Source organism: Galeopterus variegatus, unplaced genomic scaffold (assembly GCF_000696425.1).
Source record: "Galeopterus variegatus unplaced genomic scaffold, G_variegatus-3.0.2 Scaffold287, whole genome shotgun sequence".
NCBI lineage: Eukaryota > Metazoa > Chordata > Mammalia > Dermoptera > Cynocephalidae > Galeopterus > Galeopterus variegatus.
Genome location: NW_007726398.1, coordinates 561,330 through 579,597, shown reverse-complemented (window position 1 = coordinate 579,597; position 18,268 = coordinate 561,330). Strand labels below are relative to the sequence as shown.

Here is an 18,268-nt window from a genome sequence, read left to right as displayed (position 1 = left end):
GTTAGTCTCACAGATATTTTTAAAAGAATAAAATGTGCCATGTCCTGATATCATCTTTATTTGATTTGGTGCAGCCTGCCCTGGATCCTGTACTTCACAAGAGAAAAGGGAAAAGGTCTTCATTAGCATTTTAAAGAACAAAACCAAGCAGCTCCTTAGTCTTCTCCGAAACAGGGCCAAAAAGAGCTGATTTGTCTTGTCTGCCTAAGAATTGAGTACTTGTAGTTCCTTATAAAATGGTCAAGAGCTAGAACCCAGAGAGAGAAAATATTATTCTTATGCTATATCCCTTTTCCCCAAACCACTCACAAAAGCTTTATTTGACTTGCACACACAAGGTTTGAAGAAGGAGGGGAATGTGAAGAGAAAAACTAAAGGGGAAACATTAATTCCAAAGGCATTTAAATGGGGTCACAATGTTCTTACTGCCAGAAATATCCCATTCTGTACTGTGTGTCCAACAGAGAGATTCTTTCCAGGCTGGATCCAGTATATCAGATTCCTTATGGATTTGGTAAATAGAAAAGCACTCAGTTCTATTTTGGGGGTAGATTAACTGAGAGCAATGATACTTAGATCATTTCTGGAATTGACACATGGATTCCTCATCAAATTCTAGATGGGAGTAAGAGAAATGAGCTTTGCATATGATTCAGACAATCAGAGACAGTATGATCTTCTTGAAAGAGGATTCCTCCATAAATCAAGAAGTTTAGCTCCTTATTTCTGTGTCTTCAGAGTGAATATTCCCATTAGGTTAGGTTCGGATTAAGGTTAAGGAACAAGCTCTCTTACAGCATCCAGCCCACCTTATCTATAGGTATTTTACAATGTATTTGTTGAGCTAATGAAGGAATGAAATCACTCACTTCCTTTCTGTTGCCATAGTTCTACTACATGTGCTACAAACAGCAGTTCATAAGTAAATGCTTTCCTACCACTTTGATCTTTTTGAGAAAAACTCTGGAAGAAAATATGGCTGTTTTGATTCAAAGTTATGGGTTATCTTTGTCCTTGATATATCTTCTCTTTCTTCTAGTGAATGTTTGGCCCTTCAATTTACTTCCATTCTATTAGGAAATAATACTTTTATTATAACACTCAGGAATGGGGTGGAGCGATATCTCACACAAGCATTTGATGACCTCCTGGCTTTAGTATCTAACTCCCATGAAGATGAGACCAATGCCTGAGGATCTGAGAGAGGCAGCTGTTCAGCGGGGCCACAAGAGGAAAGGCCCATGTGGGATGAATGACAGGCAGCAGGTGGCCATGCTCTTCTCAGTGACTTTTTAGAGATATGCTTGATTAATCAAGATTTAGAATAACAGCCAGAATACATTTTCTTTGTACCCACTACATGTCTGCCATCACGCTTTGTTAACTTTCATATATTTTTCTTCTTTAATTCTCAAAACAACAACAAACATGACGTATGTTAAGGTTACAGTGGCTTATTATTGAAACAGAATGGAGTTAAATAAACTTGGAGGAAGAAAAAGTATTTCGCAATTCTCCATCCTTCCCCCATTCACACTAGGAACTTGAAAATTATCTTAAAAGAAGAAAGGAGAGAAGCCCCTGACATTTACATAGAGACATTCCCTTTATTTCTTCCTTTAGTGTAGCTCAAGGGTTCTCAATCCTAAATGTGAAAATGTATTACTATAAACTTAATTCATATATATTAAGCTTTAACAGTGATTTGAGGGAATTCAAGGTAATTTTGATTACATCAGATTTTTGCTTTAGGCATTGACTTTGAAACCAATCCTCAATTAACAAGAGACTCCACTTTTTTCAAAATAAGCAATAAAATTTTTTTAATATAAAACACAATTCCAGAAACAGTGGTGATTGCCAAATGATATTTCAATGAGTTATGGAAGGATGGAGAAAGTCATAAACTCATCTTCTTTTCTAATATCAGCTGGTTGCATTTGGCTCTGTTGCCAACTGCAGGAAAAAAAGGATCAGATAAGGAAGAGTTCTTGAGTTTCAATGTTCCTTTAATACAGCTTTCTTTCTTTTACTGTCCTATAGCATGAGAGAAATCACTCAACCCTCCTTTGTATCTTTTCTTACCTGTAAGAAAGAAAGGCAGGTGCTTGTTTACAAGAAGTAAGTTTGAAAAATCCCACCTTTTCCACCCAAAATTACAGGCTTCTCTGAGATATCCCTTATTTCTTAAGCCTCCTGTAGTAGTCCTTTGCCACATGGAACCATAGCCCGAGATTTAAGTGCAGGGTCCTCTGGGACAGAAAACAAAACTGGGTATAAATCCCAAACCTGCCACTTAGTAGAAGTGTCACTTTGTGCAAGTTACTTACCCTCTCTGAGGCTCAGTTTTCCCAGTCATACAATGGAAATAATTTCCTGCTCCCTCTCTGGGCTGTTGAGGACAATGTGCCTAGAGCTCAGCAGGTATTCATTATTTGTCGGTTGACTGAGAAGCGATTGTGCAGTACACAGTATAGAAGCAAGCACATGGTTCTTATTCATCTGTACATATTGTTATTATCACTTCCTGTTAGCTGCTAAATAAATGGAAATGATTTTGTTTTAAACATGCTAAATAAATAGAAAGAGCAGATTTGGAAGACTGAGGACATTGGTGAGAGAACAGAATATCAACATGTAAGTAATAAGTCAGTGTTTGAGAGATTTCATTTGTAAATTCCAATTGTCCAGTTCCAACTCTGCCACTAAAACTCCCTTCCTAGGATGCAGCCAGGCACAGAACAGGTGCATTTACACATCTCCACGGCTGCAGCCTCTACTTGTGTCTTGAACTGAGTTTGCTCAGCACCAGCTCAGCCTTGCTCCTCTGGCCTCTCTCAGGTCTTAGTGATACTGGACTCATGAACCCACCTGTTCTCATTTCTCATGGTCTGGGATTCTCCCTAGAGCATTCTGTGGGGTTCTCACCCTCTGGTGAGCCCTGCCAAATTCACTGGCTTCCAACCAAGGCCCGGAAAGGCTAGACTTCAAGGCCTTCGCCTGACTACGCAGCACTGTCAAGCTTACTGTGATAGGAGTGTTCTCCAGATTGGTGTGGAGCATTCTGGAAGGTGGCTTCTTCCAGTGGTGCCAAAGGGGAACATGGCAAGAGTTCCCTTGCTGTTCAGCATTTCTTCAATGTGCCTAACTCATCTCTTGCTCTCCAGGCCAAAATTCAGAGATGGAGTATCAGGAGTTCTATGAAGACCACTGTACTCTGAGTTCTCTCTTTTTTCCTCATATTACCACGGTCCTCTTTCATTGTCTTTATATCATATACTCCTTCATCTAATGCCAACTCAGCCTTAACGACAAATGGATAGCTCCTCTCTATTCTTATGTTAATTTTATAAGCTTAATCCCCCATGGTAGTTGCTTATCTGCTAATAAAGAAAAAAATTAAGGAACTTAAAAATCTTCTCTTGAGACAATATTTTGGTATGCAAGGCTATGTTTTTTCTACATTATCTTATTTTGCATGTCAGAACCTAAATATTACCTTGGTCTGTGTTTTGCACTGCCTCAGAATCAAATTCTAATCTCTGTAGACAAATGGATGCCTTGAATGGAGTAGGCTGAAGGTCTTATATATGAAAAGGCAAAGGAGCAAAGCGCATTAGTAATTTCTTGAGTATACAAAAATATTCAGATCATGAAAGCCTACATAATATTTTGTTGTTGTTGTTGTTGTTTTGTCCTTTTTTTTTTTTTTTTGAGACTGGCCACACTGCTCAGCCAGTGAGGGCACCAGCCATCCCTATATAGGATCCGAACCCGCGGCGGGAGCGCTACTGCGCTCCCAGCGCCACACTCTCCCGAGTGCGCCGCGGGCTCGGGAGCAAAGCGCATTAGTAATTTCTTGAGTATACAAAAATATTCAGATCATGAAAGCCTACATAATATTTTGTTGTTGTTGTTGTTGTTTTGTCCTTTTTTTTTTTTTTTTGAGACTGGCCACACTGCTCAGCCAGTGAGGGCACCAGCCATCCCTATATAGGATCCGAACCCGCGGCGGGAGCGCTACTGCGCTCCCAGCGCCACACTCTCCCGAGTGCGCCGCGGGCTCGGCCCCTATATAATATTTTTTAAATAGCTCATCCATTATTTGTATACAGTATAAAATGTGAAAAAAATAAAGCAGACTCTCCAAACTCTATACAATTATAACTGTCTATATTGTATATATAGATTCTCAATGTAAACTATTTTGGTAATTTATGGTGTTGACATTTATATATGCTAAACTAAGCTATGATTAGTTTCCCTAAATGGAGCTTTAAAACTATACAGCTGTTTTCCAAAAGTAAAAAAAAATTTTTTTGAATGATCAAACTAATAAATTGAATGGTCTGGTTTAATTGCTAATGTTTTGTGTACACATCGGTGTAGATTTTAAACTAGAAAGCAGAAAATGAAAGTATGTTTTCTTTGGCAGGCATTTGATGTACTTGGAAGAGTTGAAGCTTACCTTAAGCTCCTTAAATCAGAGGGTTTAAGTCTGCCTGTCTTGGCAGCGAGGCATGAGGAATTACACAGAGAAATTAAAGACTGCACAGCTGATGCTTTGCAAAAGGGACAAACCTTAATCAGCCAAGTAGACTCCTGCAGGTGAGTAGAGTCTATTTCTTCCTCAGCGTAACAAGCTTTTTCACAGTTTCCACAACCTGTTAGAAAGTAAGTTACATTATGTTTTTTTCTGCTTCTGATGTTTTGCTGTATTATGATACGGCTTAAAAGGATCTATTGAATTTTGGTCAACAGTGATTCTGAACACAGTGTTGCTTGTCCAGAATTGAGGCCATATCCTGAGCCTGAGGACTCCAGATGCTAAAGCCTTCTCTCTACACATTTTTGAGGAGGGGAAAGTGAATGGACGAAATAAGAAACAGAGCTTTAGTTCTCAAGGCTTCTCACATCCTAGTGTCTTCATGGGTGTCTCCTTTTTTTAGCTCATGAGATGAGCCTTGAATCTATCCTGTCCCGTTTTTCCTCTCTGGAAAAAAAATTAAGTACCAGAATTCCCTTTTATTTATGACCTTGGTGGCTCCTCAAGCAAAACCCCAAGTAAAAGGCAACACTATTAATAATAATAGTTCACATTTATTGAGAGCTTGCCATGTGCCAGGCACTGTGCTAGTAGCTGCAGGTGCATTACCTTGTTAATTCTCACAAGTAGCTCTACAGGGCATATATTATTAATGCTTGCCTTTACAAATAAGGTAACTATGACACAGAGAGGTTAAGTAACTTGCAGAAGGTCACACAGCCTTTTAGTGGCAGAGCCAGAATTTGAATCCAGGTGCATGGGCCCTCCGCCTCATGCTCTTAGACAGTGTGCTGGGTGGGTTGTTTTATGAGCACATTCAGTGGCTGCATCAGTGTGAGTTTAGAGTTGGGTGGGCATGAGGAGAGAAAAGAGCCATAAGAAACAGAAAGAGAATGCAGAAGGAAAGTATGGGAAAGAACAGGGATTGGAAGACAAAGGCGAGTTGAGAGAACAGGTCATGAAACAGGCATTGGCTAGGAAGAAATGAGGGCAGGGCTTACATTTTGACAGAGGCAAAAAAGATTTGTGCAAATAAGTTAAACTCAGTTTTTCATCTTCCATATCTACAATCTCCTTGAAACTCAAAGACATTCAATTTGACGAACAATAAAATTGGTGGAATGTAGTAAACGTTTTTTATTTCTGTTTAAACCCTTGTTCTGCTCTGTTTCAGATGTGTTTAAAACATTGCTTCGGTAAGTTTGGGTTTGGGGAATTTTCCTTCCAGAAGTCAATCTGAATCCAGACAGAGAGATTTAATCCAGGGTTTGTGATGGTTTCTAGGGAATCATGTAAAAACTAAGATTAGAAATAATCCAAGGTCTTCCAGCAAGTGACAAAAAGTTGAGAAGGGCAAATAAATATCCCCTTTAAAAAACTAACAATAATAATGGTAACTACTAAGTTTCTTTTCTTTAGCTCCAAGCCATGCCTAGGTACTGGTGGTATCCACTGGGCTCCAGGAGTCCTGATGTGCCCTTGTCTGTGACCAAAGTGTGGGTACAAGAGCTCCTCCTTCCCTTCTCCTGTTAAAGGTCCATTTTTCTAGGATGTATAAATGCCTTGGACCACGCAGAGGATATCCTATGGGGTGGCTCAGGCACTTATTGTGCCTGGACTTAAGGTACCTATTGGACATTGATCTGAGCCATTTGCTGACTTGATTAAGTGGTAAGGTCTCCAGTTATAACTGGGGAATGGTCCCATCTCAGTTTAGCAAGTGGGTCTCAAAGCACAGACAGATACTATTATTCTGTTTGGGATACTTTTTGTTCATGGTGTTTGCCCTGGCCTTGGGAAGGTTCCTTTCATGCACAGGTAGATCAGTATGCAGCCAAAGTCCCCTCCCCACATCTCTGGAGTTCTGTCTCTGTGTTGCTCCTTCCTGTCTGGTACCCTGTCCTATAAATTCTAGGTGCCTTGACTTCCCTGATGTCTTATCCTAACTTCACAACTCAGCAAGAGCTTCAGGCTCTGTTTGGGTTTCATCTCCCTGAGCTTTGGTCTGGAAATTACCTCCCAGGCAGTAAGCTGATGAAATCATAATGATCATGTCATGTCTTCCTTCTCTCAGGGGTCACTGTCCTGTGCTACCTGTTGTCCAATGCATAAAAATGATTGCTTCATATATTGGTTTGCTTTCCTAGTTGTTTAAGGAGTGAGAGTAAATGCAGTCCCTGCTTCTTGGCCAAAAACTGAAGGTCTCTATTCAGTTTTATGCTTAACTCCTGCAGTTAGAAAGCTGGCCACAATGTATTGTTGCTAAACTTTATTCTGTTTGCTCTAATCAGTAATTCTTTATTTTTAATACTTCAATAAGCGAAGTGCTTTTATTTTATATATATTCTATCTTTGGTGTTTTATTGACAGTTTTTATCCATCCATTTTGTGATGATTAACATGTTTATTTATTCAATTAGTCTCATTCTTTTTGCCTCTTTTGCTTTTTCTAGTCTTAATTTATACATATATATATTTTTAAAGGACTTCTATAATTCTGTTTTTCAGGTGTAGACTGGGTCTTAATAGAGGAAGCAATAATTAGGGACCATTTCAAGAAACTTGAATTAATAGTTAGATAACTGGATTAAAAAAATAATTAGCAGTATGCTTTCTGTCAACATCTTAGATAGATAAGCTTTCATAGTAGTTCCAAGGTACTGGTTGCCCTAAGGTTCCATAATATTTTACAAATCAATATTACTTCCATTTTGCAGGAGGAAGTGAAGGCAAAGTGAAATTATTTCTTGGCAAAGAACATTTTTGATTCAGAAGGTAGATGTAGAATAGAAATCCATTAAAAACTGAATTGAAATGCATTAGAATTTCAGTTGCAAATGACAGCCACACACAGCTACTGACCTCAATCCCATGCATTCCATTTGGGATTTGTTTCCCTTCCTCACCTAATGACTCATCTTCTCAATGACTTGGATCACCATCATAAGAAAGAAGCAGAACCTAAAGATGGAGATTTCAAGTTGCAGCTACTGCTGGAGTGAAGGTAGAGTTTAGAATGGTGACAGTGGAAATAAATGCGAATTTCAACAAAGAAAAGTATATGTTTTTGGACATCACAATAACTTCCTAGACTTCTGAAAGTCAGACATGCTACTAGGAAACAAAACACTAAAGTTCCTATTAGCAGACATATGAAAACTGGCATGGATAAGAAACTTAAGACTTAATAGCAAAGGAGTTTAATTTCACACGTTCTGAGAGCCAAAACAACACATGACTTAACTTCTTTGAACTTCAGTTTCCTCGTCTGTAAAATGGAGAAATACATTTCATAGTTGTTTTTTTTTTTTTCATTGAATGAGATAGCAACAGTCTTGGCACATAGAGGGTGCCCAATAAACAATTACTTCACTTTTTTTTTCTTACCTTCTATACAAAGAGCTTTAAAAACAGAATGCTGAGTCACATGATTGCTTCACATGATTGTTTCACATGATTACAGCAGAGTCAGCTGCATCAAATCAGTGTATTCATTTTCACTACCTGAAGAAGGTTATATTTGAAATAGAGAAGATAAAAATTTATCACACTCATCTGAGATGAAGCTTCCTCAGTAAATCCGAGACCCTTGTCATTCTTTTCTGTAATTACTACCTTATTAGGAACAGTCCCACACTTTTTTTTCTATCCTGGAATCAAATACATATGAAGTTTGAGCAGGCTCACAAAATAAATAGTGGTTATTTACATGTTTCTTTGTCTTTTCTACTTCCTGCCTCTAATCTGATGATAATTGAGTCACTGTTAAATAGTTTTTATCTGTTCAGAGTATAATGTCTGTCACTTAAATACAATTTAATTTTAAAGGCATTTTAGTGCATCCCTTTGCACTTAGTTATGATGCAAGTTAACTATAATAGTATGTGATGATGGTCAAACAGACTTGCAGTGAAGTTGAAAGCCCCTGGCTTTCAGCCCTCTGCATCTTTTTCTCAGCATCGTCCTTGAGCACCGAGTCTAAAGGAGACCAAAGGTGTCCTGCTACCGAGTAGAATTCTGCACTTATTCTGCCGCGGGAAGCTGCAGTGATTGGGAGTGCTGGGTCTGGGACCCTGTGTGAGGGTAAAGTTTTCCATAATGGGACTAAAACAAGCGACCTCCTATTTGCTAAAATTAGGATTTACAAGTAAATTTGCTTCAGTATTAACTCAATTTCTCTCCCTACATAAAAGACTACCAATTTTTGTTCTACCCTGTCATGGAGGATTTAAGCTTATCAACCTTATCCTGACTGGACAGTTTGCTTCAGTATAATTTTAAGTATTACCTGTTTGATCCAACACTTACTACTTCCTTAATATAAATTCTTCATATTGTCTCATTTTACAGAGAAATAAAAACAGGAGTTCATTGGGATTTTGCTTTCTCTTCCCATGATTTTCATTTCTCATTTCTGTTGCCTATCACTACTTCCCTTGGTTGATATTGTGGGTGGTAATGAACTTTAGCAGAACATGGCTCATTTATTCATTTGATAACATTAAAAATATTTATTAAGTATCTTTTGTAAATGAGATGCTCTCAAGCATATAATGCAATAGGTGAAATGTCTGTCCTCATGCTTTTATATTCTGATGGCAAGAGATAGTCAATCAACAAATAAATTAAATAAATAATATGTTCTTAGCCATGAGTCCTAAGAAAAAATATAAAAGTGAAATGGGAGACAGTGAGTGTGGAGAGGGGAACATTTTAGACATTGCAGTCAGGGAAGGACTCTTTAAGGAGAAGAGGCTACTGTGCTGATAGCTGGGAAAGGAGTGGACCAGGCAGAGCAACAGCAAGGATGTGAGAGAAAGAAGGACAGTGTGACTGGAGGAGAGCGTGGCTGGAAGAATAGAGCACAAGACGAGAGCTAAGTGTTAGGTGGATTAGTCTGTTTCAGTTGATTATAACAGAGTACCTGAAACTGGGTAATTTATAAAGAATTGAATTTTATGTCTTACAGTTTGGAGGCTGGGAAGTCCAAAGTCCAGGGAACACATCTGGTGAGGGTCTTCTTGGTGGTAATTCTCTACAGCGATGCAGGGTGTCACATGGGAAGAATGAGTCGAGCAACAGAGAACTAACCTAACTTGCTCTCCTTTTAAAGCCATCAGAACCACACCCGTTACTTCATGAATGGATCAATCCATTCACAAGGGCACAGTCCTTACAATCGAATCACCTCTTAAAAGCCCCACGTTTCAAATACCATAATTGAATTTCCCACTCTCTTACCACTGTTACAATGTGGGTCAAGTTTCCAATATATGAACTTTTTGGGCACATTTAACCCCCCACAGCATTCAAGGCTCGTTAGTAATAATGGCAAACACTTGTGTGCTTTAGATACATTAATGACTTTAATCCTCAAAACCAGCCTGTGATATGAGTACTACTATTATCATTGCCTCTGTTTTGCAAGATGAGGAAACTGAGGCACAGAGAAGTTCAATAACTCACCCTACTGTCCCACAGCAAAGAGGTAGACTAAGTACTTGAATACCAGTCAGCACCTCTCTGTCATGTTGCCGGCTCTGTCTTTCTACTCCTTTCATTCAACTTTAATCAATAACAAGGAACCTGCTAGCTTAGGAAACATGGATTTTTATTTATTTATTTTTTTGTATTCTAGTGCACTTGAAATGTACTCCATCTATTTTCTAGTCTCATCTCAAGTCCCACCTTCTCTGCAAAGTTTTTCTTTCTTTTAGTTCAATAAAAAAAATTATTGAACATACATATAAGTATCTCATCACTGAGCCTGAAGGGCAGTCAAAGATATATAAACCTGGACCTGAATCTCCAGAACCTACTAGTGTCTAGTCAGGCAGGAAGCTACAGGCACAACGGAGCCATGGGGACAGTGGGTGTTGGGGACACCTCTTCAAAGAAGGAAGACACAATCCTAAACTCAGCCATTAAGGTATGTCAAGTGAAGGAGTGAGATTTGAGAGGGCCACAAATTGTTGTTGAATTTGATAGGCTGAGTTGGGTGAAGGGTCTACATCTTTAAGCCAAGATGAAGAGAATCAATACCTACTTCATAGGACTTTCTTTGAATTCCTTTGTATTTGTCACATCTATCTTATGGCTTCACCTTTCATTCTGTGCTGTTCTGGATTACTACTTAGTTGTTTCACTTGGGACAATATCATCTCATCCAGGCCATGATAGAAGCTTGAGGGCTGAAACCACTCAGGAAACTTCTTTTAGCTTAGTATTTACTTACTAGGTGACCTGATTTGAAATGTTGAGGGGCTGGCATGACATTAAAGAAAAGCTCCCATCATAGTGAAAATATTTTAAAAGATCTTAAGTGGAAAGCAAACAAAAACAATCCCTACCCTACTATAAAACAAAGAAAATTTCCTTTGCCTAATAAATTCATCTGTGATTGCATTTTATAAAAACTCTGCCAAGCATTTAAGAACTTTAAAAAAATGGTTTTAAAAAAGTTTGACGATGCATTTAGAGGGTAAATGTCAGAAACTGAAATTTAGGAAATTACGAAGTTGAGTTTTTATGACAGTGTTAACTCAGCCACTTTCCAAACATTTTTGTCTACATTGTTGTTCGTTTTAGAGGATGAGTAAATGTCATAACTGCAATCTGGGCCTCATAACACTGTTAAGGTTTTTATCATTCTGAAACTTGTAGTGTGAAAGGCACCAAAACTTCATGCTTTTCATTAAAGCCAGGAGTAAGAACATTAGGTTCTTGTAAAATATCTACAAGTTACTCACTACAATATGAATTTATTTCTTCATGATGCTGCTGATGTCATGAAGTAGCAAGGATCCCGGAGTGGGAAGATCTGGAACTGCAGAGTCTGCAGAAGAGGGCTGACTAAAGGGGCAGAAACCTCTGCCCTGGATGACTGAGGAAGACTTCCCTCAGATTAGAGAATTTAGGGAGAAGAGAAGGAGGGAGAGATGTGAGGGGACACAATTATGAAACAAGAGCTTCATCACAGTGCTATTTATAATAGCACAAACCTGAAAACCACCTAAATATTCCCAGAAAATAGGGAAATGTTCAAAGTTTAAGGTCAATCACATAATATTCTAAACCCTTATCGAAATGGTGTTTTTGAATAATATGTAAAGAGAGAGAGTATCCTCACAATATAATGTCAAGTGGGTAAAAGTAGGACCGAAACTGTATGTGTGGTATAATACTAACTGTGAGAGAGGTGGGGGCAGGAAGAGGACTGCAAAAGAAAACCTTTTTGGAAAGAAACACATTAAAATATATTTTTACACTTTCCAAACTGTGTCAAATGAGTGTCTTTATCTGTTTACCTCTTGCTGTGCCCTTTCTCTCTGAGTATTTCTGTCATAAATCATGGGAAAATTTCAGCAATTATCTTTTTAAATACTGGTTTTCTGCTGTTCCCTTTTTCCTCTTTTTTTTTTTCCCTTTTTATCTTTTTTACTGACCGGTAACGGGATCGCAACCCTCGGTGTCGTGCCCGTACCGGGGACTGGCAACAGGATCGCAACCCTCGGTGTTGCGCCCGCATGGCGCTCAGCCAGTGAGCGGGAACCGGTCTCCACATGGGATCCGAACCCCGTCGCCGCGCTCCCAAGCGGCGCACTCTCCAGTACGCCACCGGGCCGGCCCTCCTTTTTCCTCTTTTATAACTTCTGCTAGAAGAATCTCGGAGCCTCTCAGTCTGGCTTTCAGGTTTCTTAACTGTCTTTCATAGTTTTCATTCCTTTCTCTCTGTGTTGCACTCTCGGTGAGTCCCTCAGACTCATTCTCTTGTGTTAATTCACTGATTTTTTTTTTTAGTTTTACTAACTGTATTGTTTTTATTTCTAAGATTTTTAATTAGTATTTTACCCATCCAATTTTGTTTTATTTCTGGATTTTTTTGTTTCAGAGTCTCTTGTGCTTTTTACTATGGCTGTTGGTTTTTCCTTATCTCTCTGACAATCTCAGACATATTCATTTTAAAGTCATTTTTGGATTGATTTACTTATTTTCACTTCAGCTGGAGTACATTTATCTCTCAACTGTCGAGTGTCCTGGGGTTGCTTTTCCTCATGTGTCTGAGTTTTGGATTGCACTCACTTGGAGTGGGAAGGGTTTGTTCTTTGGCTTTGTTTTGTTTGTTTTCTTTTATCCTCTTTGATCTTTTCTCCTTAACAGTCAAATTAGTCCATTTCTGTGCTTATAACAGAATACCTGAAACTGGTTACTTTATAATAAAGGAACAGAATTTATTTCTTATAGTTTTGGAGGCTGGCAAGTCCATGGCCCAGGGAACACATCTGGTGAGGGCGTTCTTCTTGGTGCTGATTCTCTTTAGCAACATGGTAAGAATGGGCTGAGCAAGAGAGAGCTAACCTACTCACTTCCTCTCCTTTTCAAACCATCAGAACCACACCTGTTACTTCATAAATGGATCAATACATTCACAAGGGCATAGTCCTCACAAACCAATTGCCTCTTAAAGGCCCCACCTTTCAAATACCAAAATTAAATTTCCCACCCTCTTAGCACAGTAATAATCAGGGTCAAAATTCTAATGCATGAAATTTGGGGGGACAATTTAATCCATAGCAATAGCTTTTCAATGACTTCAACCTGGACTCACAATGCCTCCAATGCAGAATCAGTCATCTTCCGTTGTTTGATCAGGGTCACACAGCTCCCATGGAGATATCGTGGCTCTCAGAGATGCAATCAGGAAACCAAGAGAGGGCTTGGTGTGGTTCCTAACTACCCTGTTATGTCGATGCTATGACCTCTAGTGGCAGTTGGTTGCAGCATATTTCAACCTCCTTTTACAAAGAGGGAATCCCATCCCTGTTACAGTTTCAGGTAGAATCCTAGCTGAGGTACCCTCACATAAGATGTGCGTTGGTCTCTATGGCCTAACAGGAATGGAGCTTCTATCTCTACATGCATCTGACCAGAACCCAGAAGCCCTGTAGCTTCAGCACCACTTTCTGCTTTCTGTTTCTTCACTGTCATGTATATATAAAAGGGATGGTGTGTGTGTGTGTGTGTGTGTGTGTGTGTGTAAGAGAGAGAGAGATTTGTTTGATGGGGAGAGATTTTCAAAGTATATAACAAATCAGAAAAAAGGTTATTGTAAAAACATACACATTCTACTTCTATAGTACAAATGGCACTTTTTCAAAGTAGGGATGAAGACTAGACAGCAGCAGTTGTTTCCTCCAAAATACAGACAATCATAAACATGAAAGGATGCTGTTCAGGTTCCTGTTAAAAGCAGCAGCAAGCTAAAGATAAGGAAGATTTCTTTTTTTAATTTTCAAAGTATAATTTGCCCAAAGACAAAAAGAAAAATATGGTCAGCTGATCTTTCCTGATGAGATAGAGTAAGCTGTCAAGTGCTTACCATCTGGTTCAGCTCCTAATCCAGATGGGCTGCCAATAGTAATTTATGAAAGGTTTGAAAGCAACTTGCCATTCTCCAGAAAGAATCATTAGAACACAGTAACACTGAGATTTGCCCCCCTCCCCCAGCCCCAATTTAGAACAGATGCAAAGATAAGGCATCTGTTTCCTTGCAGTCAATAGGACAGTCTATTCTTGAACCAGAAGTCAGTATGTCTTTGAGAAAAAAAAAAGATCACTTTTTCTTCCCTCTTCCCTCCCCTCTACTGGCTCAATGAATAAGGGAGAAAATGTTCCCATTACAGAGTGTGTAACAAATGTCTGATGCAGCCTTCACAGTCTGTCATTTCTGAGTATCTGTGATGCTTGGAAAACTCAAAGTCGACATCAGGAATAATCTGACATACCTCATGCTCACATTACAGATTGGCTCCATCTAGTTTATTCTTACAGAGAAAACCTAAAGGTCAATCAATATTTCCAGTGCAAATCATAGAGCCACAGATTGTTCGAGCTAGAGGTTTATTAGCCCATTGTTAGCCCCTCGGCCACCCAATCAGGCAGCACATGAGCAGTGTTGCTTCAGAATCAGAACAAAATGACAGGGCACCCCATTTTAGTTCAACCAAGTTTCTGTTACCCACCATCGGTCCTTGTCCTATCATTAATTTAATATGACTGTGAAGGAATAGGACTCATTCCCGGGTGACTGATGGAATTTGATTAATTTATTTTCACTTCATGTAAGAATTGCTGCTAAAGAAGGGGATCATATTTTTCCTTTGATCAAACAACCTGCTGTTCAGGGGCTGAGGAAACTGCCATTATGCATGCTACACATATTTTAAAAGGTTTTAGAATGTTCAAGAGAAATGTCTGGAATCATCATATAAAGTTTCTAACTGAAAATGATGGAATCAAGGCTGGGGCTAACCTGCAGATTAGACTTCCACTACGAAGGAATAGAAAAGGATAGGGGCAGCCCTGGGAGCAGGAGTGTGGTGGATATATTCCAATAGGGAATTGGGGAAAGGGAGGTGATTACTGCCCAGTCAGGCTGCGATCACCTAGTCGAGGACATAGAGAAAGGGAAATAGGAACTAGCTAGGGTAAGCAAGATGATTGGGAATTTTCTAATCTATAAGTAAAAGTGAAGTACACACTGGACGGTCAGTAATGCACAGCTCAACAAGGCAGTTCAGTCTGCCCCTCTAAGCCTATATAGGAGGATAGAGGAGTAAAGTATCAGTTAAACCAAACTATACATGACAAACTGGGTGAACCTAACCATAAATGCTAAAGCCTAACAAAGAAGAAATTGAGCAGTCTTTGGATAGCCTAAAACTTCTGTAAGTGGCCAAAAGTGCAAACTAATTATTGTTTTAAAACTATTGGACACTGTTACAAGTGACATTTGTAGTATGGTAACTGTGTATATGTTTTTCTCAGTCCTTAAATTTATGTCTTTTCTTCCCTTAAATATGGATCAGAGAGTATTTAATTTAATTTGAAACTGTGCATTGATCTTCTGCTATTTATAAGGCTACATGCTCAGGGCTGCAAGGGATATAAGAATGAATAGGACCCACCCCTTTCCCTTTAAGCATTTATAATACAGTAGATATACATGATAAAGCACAAATCACTACAAAATGAGACAGAATCTCCTAGGTCATTGAAAAACAAAAAGAGAGAGAGACATATTTGGTTAGTTGTGATTCATTTAAATTACATTAAAATTGTAGGTTGCTAAAAAGCAATATTGTGTTTTTGGAAGGAATGCTTGATTTGGTTTTGTTTCCCCATTTCCATTTTCTGTGCTGGAGGGGCCTTCAAGACATGTAATTTTAACAATGTACCACACCCCTCTAGTGGCCACATTGCAAACTACAGACAGACATTGCATTAGAGAAGCCAACCAAGTTCAAAAGAACATGTCATCCAGGCCAACCAGTTTCTGTGATAGTCAACTACACTCAAATCAAAGGAGAGTAAGTTCCAGAGGAAAAATAGCCCCCATGCCATGTCATGTATCTTAGACCCAGAAAAGGTACTTTGAGGTGGTAAAGAGTGTGGACATTGAGATCAGATGAACAGGTTCAAATCCTGGCTTTGCCATTTCATAATTGTTCAAGTTACTGAACCTCTCTGTTCCTCAGTCTGATTTTATACATCTGCAAAATGGGGATAACAATTACACCCAGCTTATAGGGTTGTTATGAGAATTAGAAAAGAGACTACTTAAAACATGAAGAGTTGCGCCTTATCACAGTAGGAGCTCAATAGTTGTTTTTATTAGTTGTAGTCATGGTATTTTACAGTAAAAACTAAACCATTGTTGTCTATATTTCCTTAAGTTTTCTGCAATTAAGGCTTAAAACTAATCATTAATTCCATAAAAATTATTAAATATAATAAGTATATATATTTGGGTATCAAGGAAACCTGACTTTGCTTATTTGTGTGTCTCTAGGGCAACCCACCTCACCTCTGGAGCCTCAGTTCCATTGGCCAAAAATTGGAGTTATTGATACCTTTTTGATACTTAATGAACATTGTATTTTAAGGATTCTATGAAATAATGCATGCAATGCGCTTAACAAAGAGACATGTTTGTTGAAAGAATTTATTAAAAGTAGCTATTATTAAGATCTTATATGCAAAGCATAAATCCATAGTCCACATTTTCCATGGCACTATACAATTGACTGACATCATTTTAGAGGAGAGAGAGCTCACTTTAGATTTGAATGGCCAAGGAGGAGGCTGCATTTAGTGTGCGTGTTGGGTTGGAGCACCATAATTAAGACAAAATAGGGATTCAACGGGGAAATTTGAGAGGGGGTGGGGATGCTAGAGCAAGCTTAGGTCAGAATCAGAGAGCAGGTCTGAATCTGGTACTCAAGACATGCTGGAACTTATGCAGAAGCCTAAGAAGCTGGCTGACAGCCATACTCTTTGGAGAAGGCCACAGAGTAAAAAGAGTGACATGAACAGGAGCCAAGAGGCTTGGCTGGACTTGGTTACTGAAGACTGGTTTCCCCTAGGGAGCAGCCTATTCAAAATTTGTACTTTCCTCCCAGCTATACCTCCCTGGGGTCAGAGAGGCCCCTATTCTAAGTCTGGTTAGTGAAATAGCCCCTGCCTGCAGTGGGTGCAGAGGGCATTCTGGTGGGACCACATACGGCAACTCAGAGGTGGGAGTGGGCACCTTTCATCTTGGTTGATGCAGTTCTTTATCCAATTCCACCTTATCTCTTTGAACTTTAGTGATCATCTCCAAATTCCTTCTATTTCAGTAATGGTGTTTTCTGCCACTTACAGTTATATTTCCTTTCTACCATGTTTGCCCATTTCCTTTCACAAGCTTTGTCCTCTGTACCTTCTTTCCATAGTGCCACTAATTCACTATATCTTTCTCATTCCAGATTTCCATATGCTACAGAAAACTTGGAACCTATAGTATATATATATATGACAGCTGGGTTTTTAAGTGCCTTTTTAGCATATATCTCAAAGTTTAAAACCTAGTCAAAATATGATTAGTATTATCAATACATAGCTTTTATAGAATTTGTGGATTTAAGTATCATTAAAAATAGTTTCTAAAAATATCCTGATGTCTTGATTATACTCTTCACTGTCTCTGAGTATTAAAATGCAAAACTAATTGTTTTAAGTGTAACTTCTGTGGAATGTTATGTGCCAGAAATAAGATTTCTCATAGTGGTTTTATCTTTTCCCCCAATTAGACATGTCTGGGTCTCCTGTGGTACCCACAGGACATACCTGAGGGTGTCTCCCTTTAGCAGCCTAATTGTCATTCTGTTGAGGTTACTTTACCTTGCAGTGGTTTAGGAGCTTGCCCTCATTTCATTACTAATTAAATTTATTTTTACAAAGTTATAAATTAATTATTTGATTTAAAATGACTGAAATCTATACCTCATTCCAAGATCTCTTTTAACTCTGGGTAATTAAATTTAAGAGCTATGTTAATCTTTATTAGTATTTGAAGGAAATGACTGATGGGAAATTAAAGACTTCAGTTTCTTAAATAGTAGGATAGGTACTGTCTTGGAGATAGGATGAAAAATTAGAAAGTGCTCATTTCCACGAACAGTGTCCTTTCATTGTCTTGCACTGCTAGCACGCCTCACTTGAAACGGATTAGGAGACTTGTTAAGATATCTTTAGACTAGAACAACTGGGGTCCAACTCAACGTTCACTCATTGTTTTAAGAGCATTTTCATTTTGTGAGCTCTCATGTCACTTTCTTTTTCTTATGAGACCAGCCCGGGTAAAAAATAATAATGTAAAAAAAAAAAAAAAAAAAAAAAAAG

The 18,268-nt window shown here is 38.7% G+C and overlaps 1 protein-coding gene across 1 annotated transcript in view; it reads left to right on the top strand.

The window, feature by feature from the left end:
* Positions 1-18,268, top strand: part of CCDC141 (coiled-coil domain containing 141) — a 187,336-nt gene that overhangs the window by 110,333 nt on the left and 58,735 nt on the right. The window contains exon 8 of the mRNA XM_008567053.1: positions 4,436-4,608. Within this exon, the coding sequence (XP_008565275.1) occupies positions 4,436-4,608 (173 nt within the window). The remainder of the gene's footprint in view (positions 1-4,435; positions 4,609-18,268) is intronic.